The 15464-nt window shown below is 30.2% G+C and overlaps 1 protein-coding gene across 18 annotated transcripts; it reads left to right on the top strand.

Moving 5' to 3' along the window:
* Window positions 1-2339: 2339 nt before the first annotated feature.
* LOC133818055 (lysine--tRNA ligase, chloroplastic/mitochondrial-like) lies at window positions 2340-12827 on the top strand. Of its 18 annotated transcripts, XR_009885779.1 has the most exons (16): window positions 2341-2760; window positions 3048-3266; window positions 5025-5133; window positions 5677-5898; window positions 6753-6841; window positions 6964-7014; window positions 7170-7254; window positions 7737-7818; window positions 8373-8468; window positions 8690-8759; window positions 8937-9070; window positions 10296-10331; window positions 10642-10721; window positions 11119-11220; window positions 11558-11644; window positions 12625-12827. XR_009885779.1 is itself a non-coding variant. In XM_062250742.1 (6 exons), exons 2-6 carry the CDS (start codon window positions 3159-3161, stop codon window positions 6984-6986), a joined length of 405 nt encoding a protein of 134 aa, XP_062106726.1. In that variant the 5' UTR covers window positions 2372-2760; window positions 3048-3158; the 3' UTR covers window positions 6987-7163. The 18 variants fall into 18 exon arrangements, 1 of the variants encoding a protein (XP_062106726.1); XR_009885775.1 differs by having other exon boundaries at window positions 2340-2760; window positions 6753-7014; XR_009885777.1 differs by lacking the exon at window positions 6753-6841 and having other exon boundaries at window positions 2350-2760.
* Window positions 12828-15464: the final 2637 nt, after the last annotated feature.

Below are 15464 nucleotides of genomic sequence, written 5' to 3'. Positions count from 1 at the left end.
AATAATCTATATATAAATTTTGGCATTATAATGGCATAGTAAAATAATCTATATATAAATTTTGGCATTATAACAGCATAGTAAAATAATCTATATATAAATTTTGGCATTATAACGACATAGTAAAATAATCTATATATAACTTTTGGCATTATAACAGCATAGTAAAATAATCTGTATATATATAATAACTAAATAACTGAAATGAAAGGCTCGGGAAAGAGCTTACCTAAAAGGTTTTCGTAGACTAGCGTTACGGAGAGAACTTCGCCTAGATCTTCGAGGTTTAGAACTTTAGAAGGGTGTTAAGAAGATTTTTGGGTAGAGTGAGAGAAAGAAAATGAGGGTTTGTGATTCAAAAATGAGTTTTGGAAGGGCTATTTATAGGAAAAACTTGGGATACTATGCTAATAAAATATTTAAAATATCAAGCATAGTGGAATAATAAAATATTCAAAATATTAAGCATGGTGGTTTGCTAAAGTCATCATTGTATCACTACTGCATCATCATGTGGGAACCATGGGGTGGACCCTGCTGTGGGACCCACTATGAATAGTACCCGGTGAATAGTAAAAAATGAAAATTTCTTAATCTTCTTATATTACTTAGTCCAGCATTTTGACTCACAAAATTTTCTGAAAAAGTTTCTCTAATATCTATAAATTAATTATTCTCATGTGTTAGTTACTTCAACAACCTAGAATTGTTAAAATCTCACAATAGAATACAACTATATCCCCAACGGTCAGGTTATTGTTTCCAACAGTCGGATCACTATTCACCAACAGTCATAACGGCTAGTTTTTGTCCTATAAATACGTGTTCCTTCAACCATTTACTTGCACAACTTCTTCATCTCTCTCTTTATTGTTCATAACTTTAGTGATTGTTTGCTTGTATTTAGCATAATTTTATGGGTATTATACTAATGAAATGTCTATGAATATTATAGTTGCGTATCCATTAGTTATTCTTCCACTTTACTTAATAGCTCTAGCATTCGATTAACATTGTAATGCACTCAAAAGTATGAATAAAAACATCTTCTCTTATTTTTCATAATTGTTATAATGCATTTGTAGAAAGAAGTGGGAGTTACAATACCCATTGGAGAACAACCTCTTCGAGCTTGCAATGAAGGATCGAATCACACTCAGACTTCGGAGAAGATCCATCCTTTCGAGCTTGATACCTAAGCTCGAACCTTCTTAACTGGTGTTTGGTCGCCAATTGGAACAACTTAGAAAACATGTTAATTTATACAAGTATTGAACCCTTACTCAACATTTTCAAACTTACATTTTACGAGCCTACATTTCGAAGCTAATTTATGACGATTTCGAAATTTTGGTGTAACAGAATCCTCCTATAATCTTTATATATATATAATATCTTTTAAAACCGATGGAAATGTATAATTTTAAATTAATTTATTATACACACAAGTATTAAAATGATATTAATTGAATAATAAAGTACTAAATTATATAATCACTTTAAAATATTAAGATTATTATTTAAAATATTTATTTCAAAATTCTAGTAAAATAACATTTATATTAGATTAAATTATTATTGTTTTAACATCTCTTTTTCTTTTTCTTTTTTTAATATTTGTTATTATTTATTTGATAAAAACGAACGAATTATATTATGCACGGAACAATATTTATGTCTCACATTGATTAGTTAATTTCGTCATGAAGTCAGAAGTCAGGTCAGCTGACGTATGACAGACAACGTCAGCATGGAAAATTGAAAAATGAGGAGTATGTATGTCGGTTCGTCTAGCTGTTTATGCGCCCTTAAGACGAAAACGTCCCCATCAGACTAGAAGATATTTTGCACCACTTCTTTGGTCTTTGTTTTCACATTTGCAACATTTATCAAACTCCATTTTTTTTCAAGTGTTGTCAATGCATGGATAACATGTCCACCATCCAATGAGAAAAAGACAATATATGATTCTGAAATAGATTCGTTTCTTGGACAGATAATACTTCTCTTTGAAGAAAAGCAATATATCTGTATATATATATATTGTCACTAATTCCGCTGTATTAATTATAAACACTCCCCATCGACATAAATTGATATGAGTTGTTGATGATGAACGTTCCAAACTCACTTAATCTTACATTTACTAATATAACTCACCTTCATAGTTAACTTGAATTCACTTCAACGAAATCACCTTTTTTTTTTATCAACGGGATTAAGAGATGGTTTTATCGTCTCAGTCAAAAATTTAAAATAACTAGAGGAAAGATTGTTTGCATTAATTTTTTTCAGCTACAATCTTTATTCTTTACATTTTGTAATACTTAAATTTCAAAAGTTAATTTGTATCAGTTTGGTTCCCAATCTTTTTAAATCGTATCAGTACACCAAATACTCATTTCCATAACATATAAATATAATAGTATTAAAAAAGTATTATCATACATAAAATAATAAAACAATTGGTGGGAAAAAAATTGGCGGTACAAAATTTTTTGGAGCCCGCTTTTTTATTTCAAAACCTCTAAACACTTCTGACCATCCCTCAAGCACCTCTTCAAAACCTCATCTTCCTCCGCCACCGCCTTCAGAGCAAGACGCTCTTCCTCTTCTTTTTCTTCTTCTCCGCTGCTTATTCGCTCTTGTTCTTCCGCCGCCACCGCTGCTAATCCCAACGCCCATAATCGTCGCTCATCCTCCTCTTCTTCTTCTACTACTTCTAGTCCAGAGTCAGTTCGAGCTATTCGCTTGTAGAAGGTTTGTTCTTTATCATTCTTCTTTGAATTGGTTTCTCCAAAGTTTTGATTGAGGTATTTCTATGATAATTGATTATTATATATATACGTATTTTTTTTTTGTTTGAGAAAATTGTGAAGATGATTAACTCCTAACTCTAGGTTTTGAAATTAGACGTTGATTACGTATCCTTGTTTGAGGCAATTAAGTAATGCCCATAAACTGTTCGGCAAAATGTGTGTTAGAGGGACATTGTTATTTCAATACTGCTCAATAAACATAGGTCTATGTGGATGTGTTTTGTGTAGATAGAAGAATTGAGAAGCAAAGGGCTGGAATCGTATGCATATAAGTGGGACAGGGCTCACTCTGCTAATCAGTTGCAAGAGACTTATAAAAATTTAGAAAATGGTGAAGAAATGAATGGTGAGCAAGACAATGTATCAATAGCCGGAAGAATTGTGGCTCGTCGAGCATTTGGAAAGCTTGCATTTCTCACTCTAAGAGATGATTCTGGGACAATTCAGGTATCCCCACCTCAGCTACATTCTATATAATTTGACTCGTTTTTATTCAAAAGAAATCCATACCCCAAATCCCATGTGCTAACTTACAGAAAGAGACCAAGACTTTCTTATACATAACCTGGAAATACATGAAAATATAATGCATAGTTGATCAAGCTAGGCCTTCCATGTGCATTTGTTTGGTTTTTTTTTTCTTTTTGATGAAAAGTGTTTCTCCAAACCAGATGAAAGCAACGAGTATCAATAACAAAGCAAATTGGAAGTACTAGTACAATACCACAGAATAAAAAGACCAGAAAAGCAAGCATAGGAAAGAAAAAACAAGTCAAACCCTGAGCAAAGGTCACCAAAAAGATGGAAGAGATCTTGATCTTTGTTTTACTGAGATAAGCTTTGGAGATAATGAATAATGTGTGAACTTGATGTCTTTTGTATTTGGTTTATTTGCTTTACTTGAAATTATGAGGTTTGGAGGCTTATTGGGTTAGAAATGGGAATATATGAATGGAAATACTAAACTGGGTTCTGGTTATAAGGCAACAATACCTCTTTGTTGGAATGATGTTTCTATATGGATTGCGATCTACCGCTTTTGTTAGCAATATCATTTTTTAAAGCCTTGATTTTTATTCCATTCTTTGAAATGACAATTTGATATATCATATACTATATTGACTATGAAATTCACTTTCATGTATAATGTAAATTTTCTTGCGCTGTGTACTATTTTATATTTGGTTGATTTGCTTTACTTGATATTAAGAGCATGATAATGACTAAATGGCATATACTGTACTACTTGTAGAAAAACTGTTGCTATTGATTAATTGTTTATTTATCTTTAGCCAATTGGGAAATTCAGCCAATAGGAAATTAAAATTGATTCATTGTTATACTTTTTTTTTTTGAATAAAAATTTGATATGATATTTCATGATAAAGGCAAAATCCAATACAAACAAATAGTACTAAGGCCAAAGGCAGTGGGGTAAGCCTGGGCACCACACTTTAGGCTCATTCATAGTCAAAGCTAATTTTGCAATTGAATCAGCCATGGCATTTGCAGCTCTCGGACAGTAAATAAAGGATATAGTACTAAACGTTTTACACACATGAAGAAAAAATAAGGAAATAAGATGATCTTGCCTTCTCTTTGTTAGATGGATACTTATAATAAAGAAAAAATATAATAATAAGATGTGATTAGGTGGTTTAGTTCTTAAAAGCATGTCTATTTTATGGGATGCTTGATCTAAAATATATAAGTTAGTTACCTTTTTTTTTTAAAAATGGGGTGTTTTCCAAAGTTTGTAAATTTTGGCGGGTAGGAATGGTTTCTTCAGAAACTTTCTATAAATCTTTGCTCACATTTAGTATGGAAGACTCCTCACTCAAGTTTTTCAATGTTTGAAACAACTTTATTGTGAAAAGGCGAGATTTTTAAGTGATCAGTTTGACGAGCTTAAGAATCTTGTTGATATTGGTGACATACTTGGTGCAAGCGGCTCAATTAAGCGAACTGAGAAAGGCAAGTACTAAAAAAATTTATCTTTTGCATCTATTTGCGATTAGGTGCTTATTGTTAAATTTATAGGTACTTCTGGGTGAAGCTATTCTTACCCTATTTGTATTGGAAGCTATTTAGATAAACCAATGCCATTTATAAAAAAACGCCATTGGCTTTGATTGGCTTCTTACTTTTTTTGTGATTTCCCTTTGAGGTGAGAAACTAATTGAACTTATTTCTTTGTTTCTCTAGGGGAGCTTTCTGTCTATGTGAACTCTTTTGCAAGTCTTACAAAATCTCTACTGCCCTTGCCAGACAAATATCATGGTCTAACTCATGTGGATAAGCGTTACCGGCAACAGTAAGTTGAGTTTTTTGTTTCTTTTTCACAGTTTGAGTGAGAGTGTCTCTTATGGGAAATAACAAATTGTTTTCTACTGGATGATGATAGCCCACAATTCTTTGCAGTGGTTCTTGCAAAAGACTTGTCTAAATGGCTTTTTAAATAAAATATATATTTTTTGGGGTATACTTGGTTATAACTGAACTTTGTATTCTCTTTTCTTATTTGTAGCTTTAGTATGAATTAAGGAGTTGTAATAGTTTGGTATTTGTTTGTTTTTTAAAAATATGAGACCAATCACAGCTGGTTGCAAGGTATTTATGCGATTTTTCAGTCGCTACACCAAGTGACCAGAAAATCAGAAATGATTGTCCTTTTAGCTTTTGGGAATAATATATACTTGTTGTACATATCTTGTATTTGGCATTTTACTAGGTTAAAATTGATGTCACTAATACTTGTCCTATTTTTCTAGTTAGTGAACTTCTTATTTTAAAGATATTTAGCACATCCATCCTGAAATGTAACAATTATAGAATAACTATCTATTTTATGGAGCAGGTTTCGAAGGCCCAAGTTGTTGGTGTTAAAAGTTTGTGCTTTTCCCCAAATTTCCAAATGTTTTAAAGGTTCTTTCTTTGATTCTGTATCTTAATATATTGTTCTATATTATGACATAATATAATTGGTTTGTCTTTAACAGTCTCCAATAGGAGATGAAGTTTCAATAAGAATGGTTTAGTGTCCCCAATCCGGTTTCTCAAGGTCAAATTCCCTGGTCTTGTAAGTCAACATACCTCTATAATTTTTTAGGCTAATGAGTTTTTATGAATATTGTTAACTGTTTTTAATAATAGATAACTTTTTAATTGTTTCATCTTTCTTTTGTCCGAGTAATCTATAGTGATTACTTTCTTTTTTAATAGTTCAGGTTATTTATTGGTTTTGTTTATGGTAGTTTACAATCACCATGCTTGAATTTTATGTGTTTATATGCATTATTTTTTACTAATGATATATAGAGATGTTGTTTTTCCTGTTTTTTACTAAAATATATGTTAGTTATTGGAATTTTATTGAAGCAATAATACAAATCAAGAAACTTTTCTTGGTTATAGAATGCTTGAGTATAAAGTAATCAAGATAAATTTGTATTTTAAACGTGCTTTAGTAAAACTCTTCATATGCTTTAGTAAAACATGTTGTTGGACATTGATCTCATTCTCATCTAGTCTTACATGTGTATAGCCTTAAAGGTATTTAAGTTTTTATTTCCCCTTAATAGATAGATATCCATTCTATGTTTAGTTCTGTTTTATATTGATGGCAGCATAAGCCAACCTATTGGTTAGATTTTGGGTTGTTAATGTGGGGTTAAATTACATCTGATATAGAGTTAATATTTACTCAGTCTCGGATTCTAGACTTAGTTCGTGCTTACTCTTCTACTCTGATGATTAATCTCATGTCATAATCTATTTATTAATAATATGTTCTGAAGTTCTATTTTTGTGTATCTTAAGTTGCTTTATTTGTACCAGAATTTTGAAAGTTATACGGATAGTTTTTATATACTGTAATTGGCAAGTTCTTATCCACATCTTTCCATTTGCAATTTGTGTCACGTTACCAATTAGGTGCATTGTTCCTTGAGGTTGGTTTCCATATTTTATGAATATCTTGAAATGATATAGCAAAGTCTATTCCTTCCTTTTGGTCAACTGCTGTAAGTGATCTGTGTTTTCCTTTCCTTTTAACTTCTGTAAAGAGATTATGGCCTTCTGTTTTCTGGTTAATGAATTGTTTAAAAATAATGATTTTTCTTCTTCCTCTTCTTCTTTTGTACAGTTTCTAAATCACCCTGCTCTTGATGGTCTTTTAAGTGATAAAGATTGAAAGGTTGGGCTGTTATTTCCTTGTGGACTCTAAAAATCTATTATTTTGCCGTTGTTCAGTCGATTTGATATGGTTTTACTAACATCTGAACAATTTTATTTACATTTCTGCTTGGAAATTGTATTTTAAGAAGGGGAAATTGTCATTTTTTTCCCCAGATTTTCAAACATCTTACTACCTTGAGGTGCATACACGGATCCTTGTATTGCTATATGAATTGAGGTCAACTTAATTTTCTTATTGGTATAGCACTTTACAACATCTTTTTCTTAGTTGTAAATCTGATTTTTTAAACATACTGCTGCTTGAAGTATATTTTAAGGAATATTTTATTCATTATTGCAGCAGTTTCTCTCGCTCTTTTTCTTGTTGCACTTGTTCATAGTTGTTATGAATGAATGGTTTAAAATATTTATTATACTTACAACTGCATGACAAGACACTGCAGTAGTCTATTACTCTAATATTAGAAAGTAATTAGTTGGTGTAAAGCTTTTACTGCATCCTAGAATTTTAAACAACCAGATGATTTATCTGCTAATTTTTATCCTTGTAGGGAAGGTTCTTGATCTTTATTTTGAGATGTTGTCCATATATATAATAACTAAGGGAAAACTGAATGTTTTGTCAATCAAGTGTTATACTTTTAAAGGGTCGATGTTTGCATTAAGCTATCATCTATGTTGTACATGAATTTATTGGTTAAATAGAAATTCTTTTGTTAGCTTGTCAGAAATTCAGAATGCACGCGGCATAATGGATGTTCTTACATAAATACTTAGCGCAATTGATCTAGAGAATAAAGAGGTACTTATCTAACCAGAATTTTTTTTTTAAATTAAAACATATATTATTAGTTTTGCTTTGTTAAATTTCTTTTTTAAACAGATCTTTTTTTTTTTCCTTTCAGAATGTTGTAGTTGTTGCCTAAAGTTCTGTTTAATTTAATCTACCTAATTATGAGAAGTGTCTGTTATAGTTATGAGTAATTTATAACTCTCTAGATTGTAATTCAGTGTCTGCAATTTGTCAAACAAATTTTCGTGCAAACTGGAAATATATTTAATAATATAATATTACTTTTTGCAATCTTTTGTTTCTTATTGCCCAATGGCTTCCCTTCTAAATCTTTCCATAACAACCACCCTACCCAAATCCATCCAATAACCCCCATCCCATCCCTTTCCTTTCCTTTCCTTTCTTCCACTCCTTCCTCCCGCCTAGCACACTCTAAATAAGTGTATTTCTGGGTTTATGTTGACTCTCCTAAAATATAAGTTTTGAATTATACAAAGAAGTTGTTATTAAGATCATATTCTTTATTTTGTACCATCTGATTAATTAGATCTTGCTTGTTACAGTGTTTAGATGAGGTTCAGTCATATATCCTCGTTGAAAGATCTTTGGAGAAGTACAATGTTGTTCTTGACTCTATAGTTCAAGACTTTCCTCGTGTGGTTAGTTGCTTATTGTTATTATTATTATTATTATTATTATTATTATTATTATTATTATTATTATTATCTTTTTCTTTCCATGTTATCAAATTCATTTTCAAATTCTATCTAGAGGAATGGGGTTTCAACACTTATCTTCAAAGGAAGCTTTTATCTGTGAATGTTAGATTTTTCCTCCATGCTCTTGAAATTGCATTACTTTTCTGTCTATTTTGTTTTAGGTATTGCTTCAATACTACATTGAACGACAGTGCCTGCTGAAATGTACGAGGAGGGTTCTCATGCATGCTTGTAAGTTTATAATGAATGATGAGTGATTTACTTATTTAGTTCTCAGTTGTTATCCCTTAGAGACTTATTTTCCTTTATTGGGCGTCCTCAACTAGTGCTGGATATCTACAGCTGAACTTTAAATCCTACTTTCTAAAACTCATTATTTTTCTTTTTATACTGCTACTATTGATGCAGTATCTCTAGGAAATGGCTCTCAGAGAGATGTCGATATATGGAAGGAGGCACTAAACCTCATTTCTGATGGTTTAGAAGGAAAACTATTGTCTGTTCTCCAAGAGCTTCTATCTTCTAGTCACCCTAACCAAATAGTATATTTACTAATTACTATGAAAATATGTATTTCCTACATTCCTTATATTGTTTTGCAATATGCTGATTAAAATGATACATAATGAAGCCTTGTAACATAAGCTTTAGGTGTTACTTTTTCAAACTTATATCTATGTTTTGTGGATGCACTTTATTGATATTAGATGTACTTTAGTTATTGATATATTCCTTCAAATTAAAAACAGAACATAATAGCATTTTTGTGTCGATTATTCTAATGCACATGTTTGTGTGAAAAGTGACGTTTTGAAGATACTCTAGAAATGATGACGTATAAAAGCCTATTAATTGTTCTAGTAGTGCAATATAACTATGTTGATATGCTTGAAACTGTAGTTCTTGAATTTTAATTAAAAGGGGAACAAAAAGAAGCTCACATGTCTAATTTTGAAAGAGAAGTGTACAATTTTTTTTTGTTTTTTAAAAAACTGAGACAATATATACTGTTCCCCAGAAAACAATTGATCATGTAGTTTTTGTCCATTAGAGAAGAGAAAGTTTTGGAGGTTGATTTGATTATTATTTTTAGTATTATCATAATCAATCGGTATTAATATTGGCTTTTTCTATGAGTTTTTATTTGGTTCAAATCATGGACCAAATTGAATTTTCTTTTCTTTTCTTTTCTTTTTCCTTTCTTTTGTTTGGGAGAACAAGATTTCCCAACTTATTTTCATTCTTTGTAATGTCTATTATAATGTTTATTATTCTGATATGGAATCAATAGGAACAAGGGCTGGTTAGTACTAACTTTTCAGTAACTCTCATTAAATAAATTGTCTCAATAGTTGTATGTTATTTGATGAAACATGAGCATTGTTGCATTTGGTGCTAATTCAATAATTTGGTGCTTTTAAATGCACAACGAAGGCCCAACTTTTCTTTTGTCTATTTGGTGCTTTTAATTCAATACTGGGGAAGGTATTGACTTGCAATTTTCTTGATGTTTTGTTTTCCAAGACACTGTCAAATAGAACAATAGGTTTTTTCTTTGCAAATTGAAATTTCTTCCCAAATTCTCTCTAAAATAGAAATTTGAGAAGCATCTGAGACTACTCTATATACAAAATTGAAAGTTTTCTTTATATATATATATATTGATTTTGACTATTAAATGTATTACTTGTTATTGATGGGGATCTTTAGCATTGGCAGACTACTTTTTTCTAATAAACTTTTATGAGGTGTGTGTTTGGTTTCCAGATTCACCAAAGGAGATCTTCCTAAGTATGAAGTGAGGTAATACTTCCAACTACTTATAGAACTTCCTTAGTATCAAGTTTCTAGTTCTTATGGTTTTCATTTGTGTTCTTTGGTGTTTGCACAAAGCTCTTTTTGATATAAGGATGATTTGGTCACTTTCTTTCTAATGAAACAAGAAAACATATCATCTAGCACTAATTTAAAGTCAGTTGAGGAATCTCATATTAGACTTTGTAATTACTGATGTCTGTAATATCAGTTAGATAGTAAAGGTTCTTTCTTTGATTTTGTATCTTAATATATTGTTCTATATTATGACATAATATAATTGGTTTGTCTTTAACAGTCTCCAATAGGAGATGAAGTTTCAATAAGAATGGTTTAGTGCCCCCAATCTGGTTTCTCAAGGTCAAATTCCCTCGTCTTGTAAGTCAACATACCTCTATAATTTTTTAGGCTAATGAGTTCTTATGAATATTGTTGACTGTTTTTAATAATAGATCATTTTTTAATTGTTTCATCTTTCTTCTGTCCAAGTAATCTATAGTGATTACTTTCTTTTTTAATAGTTCAGGGTATTTCTTTTTGTAATAATTTCTTTTGTCAAACATCTTACTTGCCTAGATGTCACGTTAAGTACTGTTTATTTCTTTAATTATTTTTATTGTTACACTAAATAAAGAGAAGTTAAGTTTTCAGTTTTACAGAAACATTTACTTTTGCCCTTTGGCTACTGAATTAATATGATAATTTGCAAACCTCTTTTTTTTCTCTATGGAATACTAATTTGTAGAAAATGACAGTTTAAATGTCTATTTTGCAGATTGATGTAGGCATTGGATCTTCATCATTTGCAAGAGGTGTCATTGACCTTGTCTTGGGACATGTCACAAGTTTGGTGATTGACCTGGCTATTTCAATAGAGGTTTGTGTCTTGATACTAAGGGATATGTTTTCGGTTTATCAACTAGCATTTCGTCATTTTGTGTGGTCTGTCTAGTTGTACTTCCTTATTGCTTCTAGGAAAGCCAGACTTATTGCTTTATAAAAAGATTAGTTTTATGGTTGAAGTTAATTTACAATATCCATATTGGTTGATTTACTCTTAAGTCTGAAATGTATGCTATTTTAAATGTGATCACTCTTCCATTTTCTACAATTTGTATAGTCATTCATCTGTCCACAATGCATTTCAGCTTTGCTCCATTTTGTCACTATCCTTATCTACATTTTTTTACTCTTCCAATTTCCAAATATCTCAGGAAAGCCTTAACATACATGGTGGGGCTGTATCATTGGGACACCCATTAGGATGCAGTGGAGCTCGTATCTTGGTCACATTGTTAGGGGTAATCTATAAGCTTCCCTTCTCTTGCAATGCATTCCTAGTTGGACATTCTAATATGATTTATATAGTCATATCTAAGCTTAAGCTTTCTACATATACTCATGTGAAGTGATCTCGTGTTTGTCATTTATTCTTTTAAGTACTAGTTTAAGCTTTATGAGGTATTGGCATCATCTGAAAAGTTGATTCCTTAAGGAGAAAACATAAAAAAAAATTAGGGTCGATAGAAGATTCTGATCCTGCAATTTCTCTTCTTCATGCTACAGGCTTTTAATATTTATCATAATAGGCAACAGCTTCCTAAGGAACCCTTAAAATAAATCAACACATGATTACATCAATACAGTGAAAGAAATTTAAGAGATGCGAAAGTAGAGGAACTGTTTTTCTCCAGTTTCTGCTTTGTTTTCTTTTGGAGTTGTATATGCATTAAAGGTTGTATGGCATATGATGAAGTTCGTGATGGTGCTTTTGAACTTCTTAATTAACATTCATCAGAAGCTTATGGTTGCTTTGCTAATGAATATACTGTGACAGTAACAATAGAACTATTGACTTTTAGCTATGTTAGTTAGAATTGTATAAATCTTTTGATCTTAGCTTTATTGGTAGATTTGACAATGGTGAAAAGAACTCAACTTTACCGAACTAGCAAATGCTAATCTATTCTGTGCGACTTCAATTAATTGTTTCTTTTGCCCACCTGTCATAACCTGATGAAACCAAAAAAGAAAAAACTGCTAGTATTTCCTTTATATCTTATGTGGAGACTTGGAAATTATGGTTTTTGACACTCTTAAGTAAAAAGCTCATTTCTGAGTAGTTTCGAAGTAGAATGGTTTTTGTTTGCTTTGGTGTAGTTGTGAATTCATTATTTTGTATGCGGTGTCCCTTCTTGGATATAATTTCCATAGCATTTTTCTTGAAGTAATTTGTGATGCTAGATAATAACCATAAAATATTTCTTTGTTTATTTTGCAGATGTGACAAGCGAAGTAGAAAAGGATACTTAAGACATTTGAAAGTAGTAACTTTATTTATTTCTTTGTGTTGAAAGTAGTAACTTTTAACTATGTTGAATATTTAAGACTCTTTGAATACTTAAAGAACATTTTGTTGTTGATGACAGTGTTGAATGTTTTAAACTAATTTGTGGATTGTTAATACAATGTTGAATGTTCTTACTTTTTGTTATTTGAAAATTAAGTTCATTTGATGATACTAGTATATATTAGAAAGCTAATTTTAATTATATAAAAAAAATTAAAATATAATAGAATAAATTAGTATTATATAAATAAAATATATAATGAGAATTTAAACATATCTAAATATAACAATAATACGAAAGTTGTGTTGTAATATCTATTATAATAACACTTTTTATGGAAAGAATTGTGTTATGCAAACTTCATTATATAACAAAAATAATGTGTTATACTAAAGTGTAGTATAACACAAAAATTGTGTTATACTAAAGTGTAGTATAACACAAATTTATAAGTATTGGAATGTGTTATATAATCGACTATAAATAACATAATTAAACACTTATCTATATATCTTAAAATAACACAGAAAGTGTGTTATCGTTGACAGTATAATAACACATATGTATAACACTGATAAAGTGTTACGTAAAGTACCCTGACCTACGATAACATAGTCGGTCTTAACACATCAAAAAGTGTTATGGTATGTTTTGATAACACATTTTCGGTGTTATTAAAAGCATTTTTTCATGTAGTGTATCATTTAGGTTTCTAAATTCTATTTTTATTTTTTTCAATCAAAATACATAAATAAAATATAAAAAATGGTGAATCAATCTTAAAAAAAATTAGACCACTTCATTTATAACAATACCAAACATGACATTAAAAAAATATATATTTTCATGACATTTTAAAAAATATTTCATAGTTTTATAAATTAAATTAATTTTTCATTAAAAAAATTATTAACTATAAATTTTTGATATTAATAAGTGAACTATCACGAGATTATCAATATTTATAATGTATATAATTATTTTTTATTTTGTAAATTTTTTATTTAATGAAACTTATAACTAATCATATATATAAATATATATTTATGTACATAAATAACTATATATACACTATTATTATATTTTAAAAAATGTATGAAATACAAAAACATAAATATAATAAAAATTGATAATATCAAGATAACCGAGATAATATAGTTATTGCTATTAAAAATGCTATAAAAATATTTGTTTTCTCATGTCATATTTGTTATTGTCATAAATTGAATGTCAAAATATTTTAAGAATGATTCACCATTTATTTTGTACTTTTTGTATGTATTTTAAAAGAAAAAATAAACAAAAATAATATAGGGATGCAAATGATACAATTTAAAAATATTGGAGACTTAACTAATACAAAATAAATTTTTAGAATCTAAGTACTACAAAAGGTAAAAAAAATGACCCCACTGAAAAAAAAAACTATCTGCATAATCAATAAAATCACATTTATTAACATCGAAAACTAAATAATTAATCCCACAAAAGGAATGATGTAAAAATTATACAGAGCAGGGAAATCTAAATATATTGGCACCTAAAATATAATTTTAATTGGTCAAATTTTTAATTACTCAAGTCAAAAGTGTTGAAAAATATATTTCAAAACACGTAGAGAAAACTTGAAATATGGTCAAATAAATTCCATTAAAATTTTAAAAACACTTTTTGACAATTCATGAATGAAGTTATAAATCAAGTACCTTAATACAGCCAAAAATCAGTTCTGACAATTTTTTTCTGTTGTAGCTATCACGAAACAAGAAGCTGGGGAAAATACTCAGATTCTCATTAGCTTAGCATAAGTCGTTACAGAGGTATAAATATAATATTCAGCTAACAAACTAACTGTACAGAAACTAATTACAATAACTAATTACAATTAGTTTCTGTACAAATAACAGAGAGTATAACTAACTCTCAACATCTCCCCTCAAATTTAGAGTGGAAAATTTTTCAACTCTAAATTTGTTCCTCAAAAATAGAAACCAAGCACTAGAAGGCCTTGGTAAAGATCTCAGCATTTGGTCATGGGCATGAACATGTCTTACCGTGATTTGCTTCTTGGTTACTTTTTCTCTTACAAAATACAAATCTAATTCTATATGCTTGGTTCTCGCATGAAGCACAGGATTTTCAGACATCAAAACAGTACTCAAGTTATCACACCATAAAACCGGAGCTTGAGGTAGAATGACACCAATCTCATATAGAAGATATTTAATCCAGGTGATTTCAGCGATAAGGTTAGCAAGACTCCAATACTCAGCTTTAGTACTTGAGCGAGACACTGTTTGCTACTTCTGAGAAGACCAAGAAATTAGATTTGAGCCAAGATAAGCACAATAACCAGACATGGAGCGCTTGTCATCTAGGTTTGATGCCCAATCCGCATCACAAAACCCAACAAGATTCAGATCCGAGCACTTGCGCATATGTAGGCCATAGTCCAAAGTCCCTTTAAAATACTGAAGAATTCTTTTAACAACTCTCCAATAACACTCCAAAGGAGTTTGCATAAATTGGCAAACTTTGTTCACAGCAAAGGAAATCTCGGGTCTTGTGATGGTAGCATATTGAAGGGCCCCAACCAAACTTCAATAAACTTGAGGATCTTGTATAGGATCGCTGGTATATCCTGAAAGTTTTTCTCTGCCTACCATTGGTGTGGTGAGACCATTTGCAAATTGTATTTTAGCTCGGTAAAGCAAGTCCATGGTGTATTTTGTTTGTGACAAATGCAATCCTTCCTCAGTTTCAACAGCTT

This window comes from Humulus lupulus, chromosome 2 (assembly GCF_963169125.1).
Source record: "Humulus lupulus chromosome 2, drHumLupu1.1, whole genome shotgun sequence".
NCBI classification, from domain to species: Eukaryota; Viridiplantae; Streptophyta; class Magnoliopsida; order Rosales; family Cannabaceae; genus Humulus; species Humulus lupulus.
The sequence above is the reverse complement of the archived record's forward strand: the minus strand, read 5'-3'. Positions and strand labels throughout refer to the sequence as shown.